Raw genomic sequence first — 21,555 nt, 5'->3', positions numbered from 1 at the left:
AGATAACATTTATGATTGGATCCATGTTGGTGGTGCCTCCAGGCACCTGCAGAAGTCTACATACCAACCCAGGGAGGGGAAGAGACTATCAGTCAGGAGTAATATGCTTCAACAATGCACAAGACAGGATCCTGTTAGAACAGATGAGCCTTGATTGCTATCTTCCGCATCAGGGATTCAAACAGGACTGCCAACAGTTACACAGCAAGTTTTTGATTCAAACAGCAAATTGGGATTTTTTTTTTAAAAAAAGAGCAAGCCATTATTTTAGGGTAATGAGACTTAAGATATCAAGAGGTAGGGACTTCCCTGGCAGTCCAGTGGTTAAGACTTTGCCTTCCAATGCAGGGGATGTGGGTTCCATCCCTGCTTGGGGAGATAAGATCCCACATGCCTCGGGGGCCAAAAAACCAAAACAGAGGCAGTGTTGTGACAAATTCAGCAAAGACTTAAAAAAAAAAAGATACCAAGAGGAAACTGCATTACTATGGAGATGGTTACAGTGGGAAAGGTATTTACCACTGGTGGTACAAAACTTTTAACTAAAAGATAAAATACCTAGGAGAGATAATACCCACGTATTGTGTACCAGTTAATGTTTTCTCAACTGTTTACATCTGTGTAACCATCAGTCATATCAAGATACACATTTCCCATCATAGAAAGTTGCCCTCAACTTGCCTGGTGGTCCAGTGATTAAGACTCTGAGCTTCCAAGGCAGGGGGCACAATTTCAACTCCTGGTTGGGAACTAAGATGGCACATGCCCTACAGCTTGTTTTAAAGTTCCTTTCTGCCCTCTCCAAATTGATAGATCTTCGTGTGCAAGTCAGTCAGTCTCGTCCTACTCTTTGGTCATGCCCTACTCTTTGCGGATCGCAGTCCATGCAATTCTCCAGGCCAGAATACTGGAGTGGGTAGCCTTTACCTTTTCCGGGGGATCTTCCCAACCCAGGGATCAAACCCAGGCCTCCAGCATTGCAGGCAGATTCTTTACCAGTTGAGCCTCAAGGGAAGCCCAAGAATACTGGAGTGGGTAGCCTATCCCTTCTACAGTGGATCTTCCTGACCCAGGAATCAGTCACCACTGTTCTGAGTTCTCTCATTATAGACCAGTTTAGCTTGCTCTAGACTTTCATATGGGACTTCTCAGGTGGCATTAGTGGCAAAGAACCCACTTCAGGTTCGATCTCAAGAAAATCCCTGGAGGGCTATAGTCCATAGGGTCGCACAGAGTTGGGCATAATTGAAGCAACTTAGCATGTAGACCTTCATATAAATGGAATTATAAGGCACTTACTATTTCCGGTTCCATTCAAAGTATTATCTGTGAGATGCATCACATTGAGTGTATCTATCTATCTATATATTTTTGCCCAGCAGCCTTTCATCAAATGATGCTTGTACCCAGTAATCCAGTTGATGTTTCTAAGTTTTGGCAATTACAGAGAGCAACTCTAAACATCTGTGTACCAGTTTTTGAGTGAATAGGAGCTTTCCTTTCTCTTGGGTACATTCCCAGGACTGAGACTCACAAGCTCCCTGGTTAAGTAGATATTTTAATATATGCTTTGACATTAAAACACCCCATTTTCATAATCACCCAGTGATTTTCCAAAATGACTAGACCATTTTGCATTCCCACCATCAACAACACGGGCTCTATCCACTTCCACACCCCATCAGCACGTGGTATTGCTTTTGATCGCTGCCCTGCCAAGTGAACCAGTATCTCATGGTGGTTTCCAATGGTGTTTTTCGATAAGCAGATATTTCATTTCAATGAAGTCCTATTTGTATTTTCTGTTGTTTTCCACATAGCTAGCATTTTTAGTCAAATTCTTACAAACATCTGATGAGATAAAACTACAAACTGACAGTTTTATTGTTATAAACATCCTCAGAGTAACAGCAACATGTTATGAGTCTCCCTTCAGTGTTCCCAAGGAGTGTTTGGTATTGTGGAGGGGACAGAGGGCCCGGGGACAGGGTGGGATGTACCGTGGAGAGTCACAGAACACACACACACACACAGCCACAGCCACTAAAATAACCAGAAAAGGAGCCAGCAACCTGTCAGAACATCCTTGCTCTCAGAGAGCAGAATTTCCCATGATGCCCTATGCCCTGAGACAGGAAGGCCAGGCAGGCTGCCAGGATGGGGTGTGGAGGCCATGCTACTTCTCTTATATGGTTTCCTAGCCTTGGGTGGGGGCCAGGAGTTGAGGACTGGGCAGATTTGGAAACAGTCACACACACACACACACACTCATTCACACACAAGCAACATACACCCCAGCAGCGAGGCCTCCCAGATCTGACGACAGGGAGGGAAGCTGAGGCCCATGCCTCCCGAGTGTGTGGCCAGGGCCCTCCAAGAGGCCTTGTTTGTCCGTTCATCCATCCCCCATGATTCCAATGTCCAGAGCACCCCCATGGGGCAGAGAAGGTCTCTGCAGGGATTCACATGACTGATTCCTTCTCACAGGTGTCAGCATCCCCAGCAGGTCCCGGGCAGCCTTTGAGGAGAGGGTTCCCCTCCTCGCTGGGGACCGGCAGTGCGGCCAGGGGCATCTCACTCTTCACCTGGATCAGCTCCGGCACGGAGTTGCAGTTCTCTGTGCGATCCAGGTAACTCTGGAGGAGTCCCGCCCCAAAGGCATCACCTTCCACGTTGAGGACGGTACAGGACCGGTCCCTGAAGGGGGAACAGTGACAGGGAAGTAAGTGGGAGGGGAGAGGTCAGGGATTATCTTCATAATCCCAAGTGCCCCATCATGCAGTTCTCTGCTTTAGAACCTCAAAGATCTCCATTCTCCCTGGATCCCCAGCGATCCTCCTTCCAGTAAAATACAAGATTCGTTCCTTCTGGAACCTCAAAAAGTCACCCCTCCCTTTCCTGGGGGCCCCAGAAGAGCCCTCAATGCCTCTTTCTCCTTCTGAAATACTACATTCTCCCTCAGGCCCCCTGAACTCCCTAGAACCCTAAGGATCTTCTTCCTTCCTCTTCTTATACATTTTGTGAGTGTGTATGCTATTAAAAAAAATTGAGATCTAATTCAGATATCATAAAATTCACCCTTTAAAAGCATACAACTCAGTGGGTTTTAGTTTTTTTTCAGAGTTAGGCAATCACTACTATTTAATTCCAGATTATTTTCATCATGGCAGAAAGAAACCCTTGTATCCATTAAGCAATTTTTTCCCATTTCCTCCCACACCACAGCCCTAGGCAACCGCTAATCTACTTTGTCTATACATCTGCTTCTTCTGAACAGTTCATATAAATGGAATCATATACAATGTGGTCCTTTGAGTCTGGTTTCTTTCACTTAGCATAATATTTTCAAGGGTCATATGTTATGTATGTTTTTATCACTGCTTCATTCCATTGTATTGCTGGGTAATATTCCATTGTATGGACATATGACACTTTGCTTATCCATTTATCAACTGATCAGTATTCGGTTTGTTTCCACCTGTTTGCTATTATGAATGGTGCTGCCACGAACAATCATGTACAAGTTTTTGTGGCCATGTTTTCAATTCTCTTGGGTTTAAACATAGGGGTGGTATTGCTAAGATACATGGTAACTCTCTAAGTTTTGAAACTAAACTGTCTTCTAATCTCTTAGGTTCTTAATACTTCATCATGATAGCTAACAATGATGTAGCACTTACTCTTCTAAGAAAGCTGTTTGTATTAAGTTACCTAATCCTTCAGGAGAAACTATTCTCATTTTACAGATGGAGAAACTGAGACACAAGGAGATTAAGTTTTTATGTGTGATCAAGTTTTTATGTGTAATATTATGTATAATAATCTTACACATCTTATGTCCAAGGTCATAATAGCCAGCAACAGCTGATCTGGGAGCCTGATTGAAGAGTCTACTCTATTAACTACCAGGGCATGCTACTTTTTTGGGGTTCCTGTTGGAACCCCAAAGATCCCTTCCTTCCCTCTGATTGGAATACTCTAGATCCCTTCCCCTTTCTTCTAGAATTCCTTCCTTCCTCTCCTCTTCTGCTCAGAGGCTATCAATGACCCTCTTGCTCATTCCCTTCCCGAGGAGTACGCCTGGGCAAACCCTGAAATCCCAAACCCACACTCACACTAGCCAGTCCACGGCCAAGATCAAGGAGATGTCGTGAACCGGCAGGTTGACCGCCTCGAGGATGATGGCCAGAGTGAGCACCCCTCCAGATGGGATGCCCGCCGCACCCACACTGGATGCTGTGGCCGTGACCCTAGGGGAGGAGAAGGGAAGTCACAAGAAGGTCCCTGGGTAGTGGGAGGAGCTGCGGGGGGGCGGCTGCTCTGCCCAGGTTTTCTCTGTTGTCAAGGGAGGAGTCAGGTGGGTCGGGGGTCCCTGCCGCAGCCACCCCACACTCACAGGATGGTGATAATCTTCACGAAGTCCAAGGACCGGTGGTTGAGCTGTGCAATGAACACTGCAGCCACACACTGGAAGAGGGCGGCACCGTCCATGTTGACCGTGGCACCGATGGGCAGAATGAAGCGGCTGATGTGTCTGGCCACTCCATTCTTCTCCTCCACACACTTCATCATCAGCGGCAGCGTGGCGGAGCTGCGAGGACCACAGATCAGAGTCATTGCTCGCTCCCTAGGCTGGGCCACTTGGGCCCCGCCCACCGCCCAAGCCACGCCCCTGACCAGCCCCTGGGTCAGGCCCCGCCCACAGAGCCTCCACTGGGGCACAAGCTCCGCCTACCACCTTAGACCGCCCCCTGCTTCCCACACCCCCAGACCTCCCAGCCCTCCATGCCCTTCTCTTCCCAGAGATAGAAGGCACTAGGGATCCCATAGAATGAAAGCACTCCAAAATAGAGTCCAGGACCCCCAGGGAGAGTACCGACCACTACTCGCCAAATACACATAAAGACTCATACCTAAATTCTGAGTGCTCGCTGACTCACACCCCTTCCCTCTACCTATAACAGACCTCAACTAGGCTGCTGTAGGGAGGTTTGGGTTTCTAGGGGACAGGGCCAGCAGATGGACAAACTACCCAGGAGGGGTGGAAGGAGATTTTGAGAGGTTGGATCCAGGGTCCTAGAGTCCCTCAAGGGCAGGCCTGGGGGCGGGGAGGGCTTCTCAGAAAGGGAGGAATAAATCTCCAAGACAGCAGTTTCTTAAGAGGGGTTTTCCAGGACCTTATGAGAAACATACTGAAGTATGGCCTCTGTGCCAGATCCCATGTCCCACAAACAAAATTCTAGGGCTCTTTAGACATCAGATGCCCACTCCAGATCCCCTACTCTTAAAAACCCTGTCCTGGTCCGCTCCAAGGTCATACCTGGAAGAGGTCCCGAAGGCAGTGGCCAGCGGCGTCATGATGCCCCACAGGAAGCGGTAGGGGTTCTTGCGGGCGAAGAGGAAGTAGATGAGGGGCAGTGTCAGGAGCCCATGGATGGCATGGCCGAGCAGGCAGCACAGGATGTATTTGCCGAGACTGGCAAAGAGCAGCCCCACGTTCTCCATCTCCACAATCTTGCCGGCCACCAGGAACAAGATTCCCACAGGGGCGTACCTAATTATCCAAGAGACAGATTGCCACCTCTAATCATGTGCTACCCAGTGCCAGGCACTGTGCTGGGCACATCTCAGCCTTCCTCAAAGGAAGCGCCCACTGCATCGTGGGCTGATGTTTGGACACCTCCCCTGTCATCAGCCACTCTCTCCTCTTGAATATGGTGCTGCTGGGATGTAAAAGAAGTTTGGGTGGTTCCATCACCACTTGGAGTAGAGTCACCCACCAGAACTGCACTTAACACATGACCAGGAAAGAAACACCCACCATGCAAACCATTTACATTTTCTGGGGTTTGTTACAGCAGCTGACATGACTTAAACCAATATACTGTCTCTCCATGAAAAACAAGGATTGTGACTCATGTCTTAATGACAGCTCCCAGGTATGAAGCATTTATGATGTGCTTGAAGAGGATGGAATCTTCACCACAACCCCATGAGGGAGCTTTTATTTTGAGACTCTTGCAGCTATCGTTGCATTAAGCAAAATCAAATCGGTCTATAAAACAGGGACCCATAATGCTACCAACTTCACAAGAACTATGGGAGGATTAAATGAGATGCCAGTTGAAATGAGTTGAAAGCTTTCTGTGCCCAATAAGTGAAGTCCATAGACTTCAGCTAGGCTTCCCTGGTGGCTCAGTGGTAAAGAAGTTGCCTGCCAATGCAGGAGAGTAGGTTCGATCCCTGGGTTGGGAAGATCCCCTGGAGAGGGAAATAGCAACCCACTCCAGTATTCTTGCCTGGGAAATGCCATGGGACAGAGAAGCCTGGAGGGCTACAGCTCATGGGGGTCTCAAGACTCCGACACGACTTGGCAACTAAATAACAATTAGACTTCAGCTGGGATTTATTCTAACTCCTGGAGCGAAGATCCCAGGGGTTGCTCGTGCCTCCCTGCCAGGAGGGCTCCCATCATCACCTCGACTGTCTGATCACTAAAGCTACTTGTTTTCAAACCCCTTTTCCTCTACTTTTAACATTTATTTGGCTGTGCTGAGAGTTAGTTGCAGCATGTGGACCTAGTTCCCTGACCAGGGGCGGAACCCAGGGCTCCTGCATTGGAAGCGTGGAGTCTTAACCACTGGACCACTAGGGAGGTGCCCCCTTTCTCCTCTTTAGTAACAGAAGAAAAGCACCATTTCCCAGCCACCTGTGTACCACAGTTTGGCCAAATGCCTGAACTTTAGCCACTGGGATGCGCCCAGAAATTACACCATTACTTGACAAATATTAGCTAAGCTAATTTATTGTAGGCACGCTATGGGGCAGGCACTGACCCAAGAACTTTACACATATTAACTCACTCGTGCCCGGTACTATCGATTCCATTTTCCACATGGGCAAACTGAGGCATAGCAGGATAAATAACATGTCATAGGGCACAGAGCTGGGGAGTGGCAGCACCAGGATGGTAACTAGGCTATCCAGCTGCAGAGCCTACTCTGACCCAACCTCTGAGAGTTTTCTACTGGGTTTCCCAGGTGGCTCGGTGGTTAAAAAAAAAAAAAAAAAAAAAAAAAAGACGCTTGCCAGTGCAGAAGACACAGGTTCCATCCCTGGGTCAGGAAGATCCCCTGGAGGAGGGCATGGGAAGCCACTCCAGTATTCTTGCCTGGAGAATCCCCATGGACAGAGGAGCCTGGTGGGCTGCAGTCCAAAGGGTTGCAAAGAGTTGGACACGACTGACGCGACTTAGCAGTAGAATCAAGAAGGTTCTGGGATCAGTCTTAGCTCTCATGGAATACAGCACTGTTGTCTTATAGATAAGGAAACTGAGGCACAGAGAGAGTAAGTCACTTGTCCAAAGTCACATAGCCAGGGAACAGTCAGTGCGAGATTTGAATCTAGATGATCTGGTTTGAAGGGACAGATGTCCCCACTCCCATCACTTACCACATGATCCAGGAGACCAGCACCATGGTGGCATCATTGAAGGAGTTGAAGAAGCGAATGAGCAGCTCTCCCTCGGGCCCCAACTTCCGCAGGGCCACGCCAAAGATGATGGCAAACACCACCAGGCCCAGAATGTTCATACCCTCAACCTCGCCCCCAGTGGGCACCTTTGGGCAAGAACAGATGGGGTCAGGAGGGCCCATTTGGTCAACCTGCACAGGGACTGGGGGCCTGCCCTGAGCACTGCTGGGACCCAGCAGAGACAAGACCATTCCCCAGGCCCCTTCCTCCAAAGGCTCATAGTCCAGGTCCAGGGACCACCCAGAGTGGGCAAGGGAGAACCCAAGGGAGTATGGGAACTGAGGAAGGCAGTGCTGCCAAACTCAGAGGAGAGGGATCAGGAGGACTTCCTGGAGGAGAGGGTGAAGACTTGGAGACTAGGGGTGAACAAGGTAAAGCAGGGAAGGGGTAGAAGGTTCTAGAGAGGTAACAATATGCAACAACCTAGAAATGACTCTAATCCAGGCATTCAAAGAAGAGAAAGAAGCTGGGGTAGAATGGGCCGGGCAGAGTCACAAGATGGGGCTGGGTGGGCGGAAGGGCAGGGCTGGGGCCTCACAGAGCCCCATGGACTATGGTGAGGAGCCTGGGCTTTCTTCCGAGGGCACTCAGGAGCAGGAAAGGGCTTTAGGTGGAAGAGAGGAGAGGTCAGGTTTGCGCTTTGGAAAGCCAGGCTGAAGCGGGGTGGGGGTGAGAGTAACAACCCAGATCAGAGCATGGCTGTAGGGAGGAAGAAGGGCAAAATGGAGATTCCAGAAAGGCAGAAAAGACAGAAATTGGGGAGGGGCTTCAGAGAATTTAAAACAGACTGCACCCCAAATGCTAGAAGACCCAGAGGGCACACAAGACAGGGGTAAGAACAAAATGAAAAAATCCACAGCAATGGGCCACGGTGCAGCCCCTCACCCACCCCAACCCTTCCCACCTCTTACCTTCACCAGGGTGCCGTTGAACAATCTCTCCTTATAGGAGGTAGTGTACTGCAGGAGGGGTTGGGAAGAGTCAGGATCAATTGTCTTTGTCAGTTGTCATCGAGGCTCCCCCATCCAACCCTGGCTCTGTTAATACTCAAAGCCCACCCTAGGCATCCGTTATACTGATTTTGTTCCATCCCACCATCAACCCCACTGCAGTAGGACCATTCATACCCCCATTTTCCAGAGGTGGAAACTGTGAGGCTCACAGAGGTAAAGGCGCTTGCTCAGGGTCGCCCAGCTAGAATTAGAACCCAGACGGGGCTCAGAACCCATATTCTCATGAGAGGCGTGGATGGGTTTCGTTCATAGGTCATCCAGGAGCCCCGCACTACGGCTATAAATAGGTAGGCATCTGTGTTTTTCCAGGTGCCACCCCAAATCCGGCATCCAGCAGCTGTGACTGCCTGTCTCCCTCCCTGTCCCCCCCAACCCCGAGGGACACCCCCAAAGACTCACTGAGCGGAAGGCTGCAGATACCAGGTTGGAGGGGAAAATATTTCTGCAGAAAGAAACATGGGCGGGGTGGGGGGGCGGGTAGGGAGTATTAGATAAGGCAGGAGATCAGGGGTATCAGGGTTACTGGGTTGGCTTCTTGGGGTGAAGGGAACCTTAGAGGCCCCATTTGTACCCAGACGTGGTCCCCAACCATGCCTCAGCCAGGTTCAGCCAGGTAGAGATGGACCTGGCCCTGCACATTTTTCCAGGGTGTGGGGAGTCTGAGCTGGACTCCTGGGGCCCCAGGAGACTAGTCTTGTAGCCCCAAGGGAGTGTTGATTGAGACTGAGGAATGCCAGCTTCCCATGCCCTTCCCATGCCCGCTGGGGCAGGGCTACAGGGCCTGGGCTCCACCCCTGTAGCAGCCTCAATACCCGAGACATCTTGCATCAGCCACTTCCTCCTTCAGGCCTGAGGAAGGGGTGGCCCTGGGGGCTGCCTGGTGGCTTGCAGGGTGTGGGGAAGACCTGGGTGTGTTGGTGACAAAGTGACAAGAACTGCCTGTGCTGTCGTGAAGGCATCTTTGTTTATGCGGCCACTCTTGTGTAAGGGTGTCTGGGTGTGATTAAGGATACAGCAGCATGCATGAAACCCCATAGAGCGTGTGAGGGAGTCAGACAGCAGCCCCCTGTCTCTCAGGTTAAGACAAAAATAACAGCCAAGGCAACTATGGGCGTTGGACTAAGTGCTGTATATAAATCAACTCATTTCAGACTCCCAACAGCCCTTGGGGCGGGGCCCTATTATCCCCATTTGACAGGAAAGTAAACTGAAGCACTGACAGGTGAAGAAACTTGCAGGAGCAGCAGAGCTGGGATTTGAGCCCTGCTGGCTGGTTTCACAGTCCTAACTACTCGGCAACCTCAGATCCTCCCTTTCACCAAAGCCACGGGTACGCAGCTAGGGGTGGGGGTGGGGGGGCGCGGGTTAGTGTTTAGAGATGTGCGACCCTGAAGGTGTATGTGAGTGTCTATGTGCTCTCGAGCTGTGTTTAGGCAGGTTTCACATGTTGGTGTGATCGGCAGCATCAGTGAGTGGCTGTTTGTGCTAAAAAGGTGGCAGTGCCCAGTGTGTGTGACGATATAAGCCCATGTGTTGGTGAGATGGCACAGCCGTGTATCTGCGTGCCTGTGTCCAGCTGTGTGTCAGCTGCTTATAAAGCTGGATGGTTCTGAGATGTTCCAAGTCAGTTGTCGAGTGACTGGCCAAGTGTGCCTGGATCTGGCACAACACCAAAGCTTATACACATAAAAACAGCCTTCAGGTGGCTTGTCTGTCAGCAGGTCAGCCTGTACTCAGCCAGGCCAGCCAGGGCTGGGTCGGGATGCTGCTATCTGCCTGACCCAGGAGGTGCCCACCCACGTTAACTTCTGGACACCCAGCCTTCCCCCAGTATCAGCCTGTGTTGATGTCAAGAGGCCAGGGGGGAACCCTGTTCCGTGACTCGTCATTTCCTTCTGCCACTTCCAGGAAGTCCCCAACCAACCTGGAGACACTGAATCAGCAGCCCTCAGAGGCAAGGCCATGTGGACCCAGCCCGTCCGCCCTCCTTAAAAGGGAGAAGAGACATTCTTGAGGCGCAGGGAGCAAAAGCCCAAAGGAAAAGAATCTGCCCCCTCTCTGGGCAGCCTAGTGCCAGCGGAGGGCGGCTGGGGACTAGACAGAACAGGAAATGGGATGGTAAGGCTGCACAGGTGGCAGCATGCACGGTCCAGCACAGATGAACGAGGCGTGGAAGAGAGGCTCAGAAAAGGACCTGGCTTTGTCTGGGTGACACGTGGTGGGGGAACCACGTGGGTAGAGGGCTGGTTGGGGGGGGTCCTCTCCAATCTCCTCAAGTCCTTCAGGGCCCCCTGATGCAGGGCTCCCAAACTTTTATCCGGACAGGGGACTTAAATCTTTATCCAGAAATCTCATCCTGGGGCCCTCCAACACTCAAAGATTCCCTTCCAATATCCCCTCAGCATCCTCCCCCTTCACAGCAGAGGTCCCCCTAGGCACCCCCCCAACACACCCTCCCCACCACCCCGGCTGCCAAGCATCACTCCTAAAACTTTCATGCCTATCACTCTCCTGTGGGGTCCCCTTTATGTACCCAAGCTCTCACATCTAGAAACCTCCAGGACTGCGTCTTCACCCTCCCTATCCTGACCCTCCCCAGAGCCCCCCCAACTATCCCACCCCATTTTTCCTGAGGCCCTGGGGATGTCCCGGGCCTCCCACCCCAGGACCCCAAACCCCTCTTCCGTCCACGTGGCGACTCCCCTTCCCACCAGGCTGAAGCACCCCTATCCCCCATCCCTCCACCAGGTAGGGCGGGCTCTGACCTCACAAGATCCAGGAACGAATCGAGCACCTCCTTGCTGGGGGCCTCTTCCACCGGGGCCCCGACCGAGGTGTTGATGGCGGCGAAGGCGGCGCCCGGCTGCAGCGCGAGCGCCAAGCCCACGCCGAGCGCCGACGCTAGCAGTGTGGTGACAAGGAAAAGAGCAGCGCCCAGGCGCCCAGGCGCCCGAGCGCGCTCGGATCCAGGCTGGCGGCGCCGCCGATCAAGCTGCACACCACCAGCGGCAAGATGATCATCTTTAACAGGCGCAGCAGCAGCTCTCCCGGAAAGGAGAAGGCTTCCAGGCGCGCGGGGCCCAGGGCGAGCGCGCCGCCGGCTCCCGAGACCCCCAGCCCCAGCGCCACGCCGGCCACCACGGCCACTACCGTCAGCAGCACCAGCAAGTTGGCGCGAAGGCAGCGACGCACCTGATCCCCGGAACCGCAACGGCCGCCTTTTAACGAGCCTACGTCCTCTATGGGGACCAACATCGAGACACCGTTGGCGGTGGGTTCCGCCGCCGCGTACCCTTTGGGGTCTCCCTTAGGCGGATCGGCCACCATGATGAACGCCGCTGGGGTTCCTTTAGCGCCTGCAAGTTGGGAGCGCTTGGGGTTCCTTCTCAGGACGCTGACGTTCCTTAAAACTTTAACAGAGTCCGGAGGCTAGAACTTTCAAGAATTCTTTGCAGTTGTGAGTTCACAGCGCTCAAGTTCCTTGGCTCTTAGAAGCTGAAATGTTTGAGTCCCTTGGCTGGGCGCTGGGGTTCCTCTGTTCTCTGTGTCCGGCGCTGAAAGCTGGGAGGTGGGAGCGCTGGCGTTCTTGACCGTCGGGGTTAGGAATACGGGAGGTTCTCGAAATGGGACCCTGGGGTCCTCGGCTCCGGAAGTGTTGAAGACGTCCGGGCGGCGGAGGTCTTCAAGAGACTAGGTCCTGGTGGCTCAGATCCGGGACGCCTGGATCCGGGAGGCGGGAACCTGGCGGTTGGCGGGGTCCTGGAAACAGAGGGCTGGGGAGTCTGAGTCTGGGGGCCAGAAGACGGAGCTCCGGGAAGAGAGGGGGCCAGGTTCTTGGGTCCAAGAGGGGAGATTCAAGCCCCGGGGTGCCGAAGGCGGCGGCCCGAGACCCCAGGAGTAAACAGCTGCTAGCCTACACCAAACCTCCCGAGCGCGCCGCGTGGCTCTGAGTGGCTTTAGCGGAAGCTGGCGGGATCTAGAATCCTCGGGCAAGGCGGGAGAGAGCGGGGGACCAGCGCGCCGCTGCCGATTGGCTCTCGCGCTTATAGGGCGGGACTTAGGACCGGGGTGGGGCCAAGGCACCCCGAGGGAAGGCTAAATAACAGAGTTTGTTTTCAGGGGCGGGGTCCGAATGGGGCGTGGAGGGTCCGCAGGGGCGGGGCGTTGGGAGGAGGTTTGTTTTTCCCGCCAAAGGCTAGGATTGGGGGCTTTAAATCACAAAAGTCCGTGGAGCCAAATCATCTAGAAAGTGCCAGGTGATCCGCGGGGGGCTTATCGTGTAAATCTGTTTAGCTCCTTCCACCCTAAATTCCGGTTTTTTGTTCCTCGATGTCAAAGTAAAATACAGATCCCTCACGTGAATGATGTTAATAATTTTCAGAATAAAGGTTCTCAGTTCAGAGCCCCACACGTGTCGATTAATGGCAGAATCGATGCGTTTGAATTTGTGGTGCTGGAGAAGACTCTTGCGAGTCCCTTGGACTGCAAGGAGATCCAACCAGACCATACTAAAGGAGACCAGTCCTGGGTGTTCATTGGAAGGACTGATGCTGAGGCTGAAACTCCAATATTTTGGCCACCTCATGCGAAGAGTTGACTCATTGGAAAAGACCCTGATGCTGGGAGGGATTGGAGGCAGGAGGAGAAGGGGACGACAGAGGATGAGATGGCTGGATGACATCACTGACTCGATGGACGGGAGTTTGAGTGAACTCCGGAAGTTGGTGATGGACAGGGAGGCCTGGCGTGCTGCGATTCATGGGGTCGCAAAGAGTCGGACACGACTGAGCAACTGAACTGAACTGAAGATTGTAATCCACTTCCCCCTAGGTAGGTAATTTGCAATTATCTATTTTAAACGGTAATTCAGTTTAATCTAAGGCTTTTGCTTTCACCAAATATTTTTCTCTTTTTATTATGAAAATTTTCAAGATACAAAAAAGTTTAGAGGATTTTACAGTGAACATCCATATAGCCTAGACCTAGAGTCTAGAGTTATTTCACCATACTTCTATATACAATTTCTATACATTTATCTTTCTCTAGCCATCTACCCATTCACCTTCTTTGGCTACATGTCAAAGTAAGTTGCAAATATCAGCGCCCTTTCTAAACAATTAAGGATGCATTTATTAATCACAGTTCAATATTTGTATGCAGTCCTCTTTATTTATTTATTTTTAATTTTGGGGCCATGCTGACTGGCTTGTGGGATCTTAGTTCCCTGACTAGGGCTTGAACCCACATTTTGGGCAATGAAAGTGCTGAATCCTAACCACTAGACCACCAGTGAATTCCCTGTACACAGTCCTTTTTCACAAAATGCACAAACCATTAGTAACGCCTGCTGGTTTTTAACGAATGCATATGCCTGATTTCACTGGAATCTCCAAAATTGCTTGGTGAAGTTGGGTCCACTAATATACCCATTCTCTAGATGGGCAAAACTGGGCCTTATGGCCAGAGGAAGTCACTCATCTTGAAGCCACACCTGAAGGGAGCTGGGAGCTGCAAGCCTGCTTCTCAAGACCCTACCCTTAAAGGGAATCAGTTGTGATCTCCTCCTTCTCCTGGCCATGTTGAAATCCTACTTCTTTCCCACCTGGACTGTTCTCTGATAACGTATCAGGTGTTCACACTTGTAAAGACTATTGATGGTGATCATCTCAGAGGCTTCCTTCTGAAGCAACTGTGGGGCCTTAGGCAAGTCACCACCTCTATAAGCCTGTTTTCACTTATAAGTCTGTAAAATGGAGAGAATAATAGTAGCTCAGACCTCCTTGGGTACTGAAGATCAAATGAGACCCTACATTCAAAGTATTTAGATGGGGTACAGGTTAACCCCTATAAAGTTAACTATAACTACTCTTATTGTTGTCACTATCTCTCTAAAATATTTGTTGTTGCTGTTCAGCCACTCACTCATGTCCAACTCTTTGCAACCCCATGGACTACAGCATGCCAGGCTTCCCTACCCTTCACTATCTCCTGGAGTTGGCTCAAACTCATGTCCATTGAGTCGGTGATGCCATCACTCCCTTCTGTCCTCAATCTTTCCCAGCATCAGGGTCTTTTCCAATGAGTCAGCTCTTTGCATTAGACGGCCAGAGTATTGGAGCTTCAGCTTCAGTATCAGTCCTTCCAGTGAATATTCAGGGTTGATTTCCTTTAGGATTGACCACTTTGATCTCCTTGTTGTCCAAGGGACTTTCAGGAGTCTTCTCCAGCACCACAGTTTGAAAGCATCAATTCTTTGGCACTCAGCCTTCTTTATGGTCCAACTCTCACATCTGTACATGACTACTGGAAAAATCATAGCTTTGACTGTTTGCCATCACTTTGTTGGCAAAGTAATGTCTCTGCTTCTCAATACACTGTCTACATTTGTCATAGCTTTTCTTCCCAGAAGCAATAAATAAATATTATTATGTTATTAAAATATTTTGGCATTTATGTTATTTATTTGGCTGCACCAGGTCTTAGTTATGGCATACGGGATCTTAGATCTTCCTTGTGGCGTGTGGGATCCCAGTTCCCTGACCAGGATTTGAACCTGGGCCCCTTGCGTTGAGAATGCAGAATCTTAGCCACTGGACCACCAAGGAAGACCCTATTGTTGTTATTGTCATTATTATTGAAGAACATGGTTTGGGAGTCCCCAACCAGCTCCAGATGGTGTTTGCCCCTGGTGGTAAATTATTCCTCCTGGTCACTTGGTCTCAGCCAGCCCTAACCCTCCACCTGCCTGGACAGGAGCTTTGAGAGCTTATGATGACATCTGGCAGGAACTGAAGGGGCCAAACCGAGCAGAGAATTTGCCCAGAACCTGAACAGCCCACCACCCAGGCACAAGTGGCCATATAGACCTCCTTCCTGGGTCTCTTGGATGCTCTGCCTCCTAAATTCTCCCAGATTCCACGCCTCCTACTTCAGAAGGCCCCCGTCCGTCACCCTACCCTCCGAGTCTAAAGCTGTATTCATTCGACACTCACATTAAACTCCCACATGCTTGGCACTCTGCTAGACACAGAACGTGGGCCCTAAAGCCACACAGACTGGTTTGAGTCCTGGCTCCACCACTTATCAGCTAAGCATCAGTTTCCGCATTTGTCCTAGAGTCACTGTGAGTGTGAATTTGATGGTGTACACAGAGACCTCTGACGCAAAACACGAGGGGACAATTCCTCAGCACTCTGTTCATTCCACAAATACTCCTCGGGCCATTACTAGGGGCCAAGTGCCATTCAAGGTGCTGGGGATTCCACAGTAAGGAAAAAATTAAAAATAAAGCCCAGGAAATATATTCATTATTTTTTGGGGGGGGAGCCATGCCATGTGGCTTGCAAGATCTTAGTTCCCCAACCAGAGGTTGAATCCAGGCCCTGGCAGTGAAACATGAGTCCTAACCATTGGACCACCAGGGAATTCCCTCAAAATCTTACAATAACCTATAATGGAAAAGAAAACTATATATATATATACGCATCTGAATCATATACATATATATATATGAATCATATATATATCTGAATCACTGTTAGAGATCAGAAACTAGCACAACATTGTAAATCAACCATTCTTTGATAAAAACTTTCTAAGTAAAATTTAAAAATAATAACTCATACAAAACTCCTCACTAGCGTTCTAGCAAGGGGAGATGAGGAAATGAACTTGGGTTTTCAGGTGGGAATAAGATCTGGAGAAAGAGAAACCATTCATTGCCCAGCAGATACAGCAAGAACAGTACAGGATGGACCACTCTGAGGAGGTGACATTTGCCATGAAATCTGAATGACAAGAAGGAGCCCACTGGGACAATCTGGGAAGAAATCTCTCTTTTTTAAATACTTATTTAATTAACTTCTTTGGCTGCCCTGGGTCTTAGCTTCCGCACGTGGGATTTTTGATCTTCACTGTGACCCGTGGAAACTTTTCATCACGGCAAGCGGGATCTTTGAGTTGCAACATGCAGAATCTTTGGTTGCGGCACCTGGGTTCTTGTTGTGCCACGTGAGATCTAGTTCCCTGAGCAGGGATCAAACCTGGTCCAAACCTCTAAGGCAGCAGGAGGGGTTTCTGCCCTTGTGTGGATGCTATCAAACATTTTCAGATCTTCACTAATCTTTGAGATCAATCCCGTTTTAGTGACTTGGAAGCAGACAGGATAATGAGGTTTGTTGTGGCCCCACCCCTACCTGGGCAGGAGATTTGAACTCAGGTGTCCTCAACCCTTATCTGACACCTCAGCTATCCTACAGTTGATCCCCATCCCAAGCAGAGCTATTTCCTTCCAGGGACCATCATCTATTCTGATCACAGCTTTGGGCCCTATGATAGGTGGTGCCAGGGATCCAAGAATGACCAAGATAGTCGTAACCCTATCCTCTGGAGAATCACAGTCCAGAGGAGGTGACAAACACACCCTCCGATTGTGACAACACAGAGCGAGCAGAGCTGGGTTGAAGGAGCCCAGACGGGATGCTTGACCCGGACCAGGGGTCAAGGAGGGCTGCCTGGAAGAGGAGGCATCCCAGTTGGAATAGGGAGGGGTTGGACCAAATCCAGGGAAAGAATAAAGGGACAAGTACATGAGAAGAGCCTAGAATGTTCAAAAGCACAGATCTAATCTAGTCACCCCAGTGGCTTCTCTCAGGACAAAGTCCAAGCTCTTTAGCCAGGCATCTGTCTATTCAGTAATTCATTCCTTCAATCATTCAACAAACCGTATCCACTGAATGGAACGTTTTGTTGTTGTTATTGTTTAATCACTAAGTCGTGTCCAACTCTTTGCAACCGCAGGGACTGTAGCCTGCCAGGCTCCTCAGTCCATGGGATTCTTCAGGCAAGAATGCTGGAGTGGGTTGCCATGCCCTCCTCCAGGGGATCTTCCCCACCCAGGGGTGGAGCCTGAGTTTCTGGCTCTGGCAGGCAGACTCTTTATACAGTGCCACCTGGGAAGCCCTCCTGACCCACTGAGAGGCACCAGATAGAGTGAGACAGACGGGGATCTGGGTGGAGGGCAGCTTTCAGTACCAAATCAGGTGGTCAAGAAATATTGCTAAGGAAATAAAGGTAAGATGCAGGACGAGTATATAAGACAGGGCACCCTACCATCTGTGGGGGAAAAAAACAATCTATATAACAAAAAATATATGTATACATATAATAATATGTATATAGGGACTTCCTTGGTGGTCCAGTGGTTAAGAATCTGTAAAAATAATTAAAATATTTATAAAAATAAAATATGTAGACAACATATATAGGGTCTTGTTTTTGTATCCATTCAGCCACTCTTTGTCTTTTTGGTTGGGGCATTCAACCCTTTACATTTAAGGTAATTATTGATAGGTAATTAAATAAAGTTAAAATAAATAACTAAAATAAAAATTTATTAAAAATAAGTAAAATATATAAAATAAAGTAAATTTAAAAATATATATATAAATGTTTCCTCTGCATTGACTATCTCTGCAAGAATTCACAGAAACTGCTCAGAATGGAAACTTACAGGAAGGAAGTCTGTGGCTTTGTAGTCCAGCACGGCACCACGAAACCATCATCTTCGTGTCTCATGGCTTAGTAGCTGAATGACCTCCAGCAAGTCACTCAATCCTCCAGCCTTAGTTTGCATGACTGTGAAATGGGCTTAAAGGGTAGCATCTGCCTCCAAGGTCACGGAGGGTGAACCAAGTTCATGTGTATAAAATGCTTGGCTTGATATCTGGCAAATCATAGCCTCATGGTATTTTAAGCTCCGAAGACTTTTTGATATCGACATTATACCTAAGGGTGAAAGTAAAAAAAAGGCTCTCTGTGAGTTCCCGCAGACTCACGGACTGGTGCTTCTGCCCAGGAATGTTCAGGCCCCAGGGACCACAGAGCAAAAGAGCCTGAGAGGTCCCAGGTGGGACCCAGCACCAGGTGGCCAGGCTGGGGACCAGCAAGCTGCTGGCAGCCTTCCTGGTAATTAGAGCCCCTGGCAATGGAGAAGCAACCCAGGCCAGCTGGGCAACATGAGCGTGGGCCAGGCTTGGTCTAGTCACTGGCCACCTACAGGGCTGCCAGACAGGGAGGGGAGGAAGGGAGAAGGCTCCAGAACTCAAGGGATCCTGGAATCCCAGAACCTTCAGGAAGTGCAGAGTGGGTCCCAGCCATGAGGGCAGGGTTTGAGGATTTGGTTCAGGATTGGCCAGGAATGTCCCACCTCTTGTCCTCCTCAGGCTCGGAGAGAAAAACAGACAACTGGTCTCGGCCAGCTTTCTTGCTATTCAGCCAAACCTCCTACCCAGATTCAGATTTCATCATTAGGAAAAAAAAAAAAAAGACTCTGAGAAGGAGGTGAGAGGGTCCAGGAGAAGGCTGGGATGAGAACAAGAAGGTCCTTTTTGGTCTCAGTTTGTTGCCTGTGGAATGGGCATAGTTCTGAACTTCATCCTCCCTAGAGGACTAGGTGTCTGACCTCAGGAGGGATTGAGTAAACTCCAGGGCTTCAGGCTTCTCCATCAAGCCTGTGATCAGGCCTCTCCTCCTACTTCAGATTTGCGTTCATGCACTCACTGGACCTTTTCTGAGTACCTACTGGGTGCCCTGTTCTGGGTGGCACTGGGGACCCATCAGTGGCTGAGACGAGCCTAGTTCCTATTCTCCTGGGGTTCAGAATCCAGCGGGATAGACAGACAGTGATGACCCAGAGTGAGTAAGGCTGGAATGGAGGAGCTCAGAGGGGAAACCCAGCTTGGGAAATGGAGTCAGGGAAGGCTTCCTGCAAGAGGGGACATATGAGCTGCATTTGGAAGGATGTCAGAGCCATACAGTGAAGAGAGGAGGAAAAGGAAACAGGCAGAGGAGACAGAAAGGGCGAAGACCTGGAGATGGGAAATTTATGAAACCAAGAAGAGTTCCATCCGGCAGAGTGGAAGCAGGAAATCACTGAGAACTGAAGCTGAAGAGAAGTGCTATCAATCACGTCTGACTCTTTGCGACCCTCTGTCCGTGGGATTCTCCAGGCAAGAATACTGGAGTGGGTTGCCATGCCCTCCTCCAAGGATCTTCCTGGCCCAGGGATTGGACCCACATCTCCTGTGGCTCCTGCACTGAAGGCAGATTCTTTACCACTGAGTCACCAGGGAAGCCTTAGATCAGGTAGACAGAAATAAAAAGACTGAAGTTAAAATCATTCCTTGAACACATGTTTTCTAAGCACCTTCTGGGGTCTGTGCAAATGGCCAAAGCAGATTCTGCCCTGTCCTCTCGGAGTTTATCACTACATCACTGTTTCTTAAATTTCCCAAGTCTCACAGCTCCTATTGTCTGTTAAAATGCAGATTCCTGGGCTTCAAGGCTACCTTCCAAAGGGAGGTAAGTACAATCACACCACGTTCCCAGAGGGATAGGAGGATGGGAGAATCCTTGAGCTGACCTAAGACATCACGCCTGCTGATTCTAGAATTCTCCTCCTTTGATTGGAGTCCAGGTGTTCTAAGCACAGCCTGGACATCTATATTTTCAAACCCCAGTGTTAACCTATTAATAGGGCATGAAATAAAGTAGTGGGTTCCAAGCAGTTAATTTTTCAAAATGTCAAATAGAGGAGGGGTGTGGGAGGGAGGTTCGAGAGGGAGGGGATACATGCGTACATATAGCTGATTCACTTCGTTGTACAGCAGAAGCTAATACAACATTGTAAAGGAATTATACTTCGATTAAAAAAGTGAAGAAAAGGTCAAATAGAACATAGTGTACAAGTCATTACTGTTTCGTGAAATTTTAATTTATGCATGTGTGTGCATACTTGTTCATACACATACTGTGTTGCGTGCAAAATAAACACTTTATGGTGTCTCTAATTCAAAACAGCTTGAAAACCGGTGGCCGAAGGAGCCCCGCGTGATCTCCCTCCTTAAATTTTTAGACCTATTTCCTCACCTCTTTTTCTCACATGCTTTTCTCTTCAAGTAACTAAGATCTTCAGATTTCCCCTGAGGCATCCCTGGAGTCTCCATGACCCTGAGGCCGGCTCAGGTGTCCCTCTAGTCCCCACCAGCGCCTTGGACTCCCCCATCCAGCCCTGCCCACTCTGGTTGGTCACTCTCTGGGGATGAGTCTGTGCCCTCCCTTGGACTGGGGATGGGGACCTTCTCAACCACTGCTGAATCCCCCCAGGCACCGCCCTTCGTGGGGCCAGGCACACAGTAGGGACTTCGGGAGTATGGGTTGAGTCTTTAAGAAACAGGAAGGAAACGAGGAAGCAGAACCCTTGGGTCTATCAGGGCCAAGAATCGTGGGGACTTCATGCTTTCTGGCCTGGCTGGGAAGCTGCAACTGGGGGTACTGGAGACTGGCCCAGACCTTCCTTTCCTACCTCTCTAGTTATTTATTTAAAAGCGGGCTTGTCTGGGTTGCTCTGCCCCACCTCCCCCAGCTGTAGGCTGTTCGGCCCCTGCAGATTGTGTGCAACATGTAACTCAGGTTTCTCGAGGCCCAGAGCTGGGAGAGTTGGACAGTGCCCTTCGTCCAGATCAGCCAAGGCCATGGGAGCTGTTTTCCAAGGAAGTCGACCCTGCCACCACTCCAGGCCCTGCCCTGGGACTCCACAGGTGTCCAGGAGCTCAGGTGACCAGCAGAGAAAGATATTTGATGCTTCCAGGGAGATAGGCTATGATGATGGACTCATTGACAAAGACCCTGATGCTGGGAAAGATTGAGGGCAGGAAGAGAAGGGGACGGCAGAGGACAAGATGGTTGGATGGCATCATCGACCCAGTGGACACGAGTCTGAGCAAACTCTGGGGGACAGTGAAGTACAAGGAAGCCTGGAGTGCTGCAGTCCATGGGGTCATAAAGAGTCAGACTCGACGTCGCGACTGACCAACAACATCAAATGATCAAAGGCAGAGGGGGCAGGGCCAGAGAGATGAGCCTGCCCACTCCTTAGCTGACCTTGGACAAAGGATTCCACCTCTGAGCCTCAGATCCTCTGGTCTAAAACAGGATGAATGGCGTTTCC

The 21,555-nt window shown here is 50.0% G+C and overlaps 1 protein-coding gene across 1 annotated transcript; it reads right to left on the bottom strand.

The window, feature by feature from the left end:
- Positions 1-1,855: 1,855 nt before the first annotated feature.
- On the bottom strand, positions 1,856-12,523 carry SLC1A5 (solute carrier family 1 member 5). The gene is given in 9 exon segments (XM_005900937.3): positions 1,856-2,697; positions 4,116-4,250; positions 4,397-4,591; positions 5,321-5,554; positions 7,453-7,619; positions 8,445-8,492; positions 8,946-8,988; positions 11,312-11,471; positions 11,474-12,523. Coding segments are annotated over 9 exon segments (1,617 nt in total). The 5' UTR covers positions 11,874-12,523; the 3' UTR covers positions 1,856-2,462.
- Positions 12,524-21,555: the final 9,032 nt, after the last annotated feature.

This window comes from Bos mutus, chromosome 18, assembly GCF_027580195.1.
Source record: "Bos mutus isolate GX-2022 chromosome 18, NWIPB_WYAK_1.1, whole genome shotgun sequence".
Taxonomy (NCBI): Eukaryota; Metazoa; Chordata; class Mammalia; order Artiodactyla; family Bovidae; genus Bos; species Bos mutus.
Note: the sequence above shows the minus strand (reverse complement) of the source record. Positions and strands in the feature narration are given on the sequence as shown.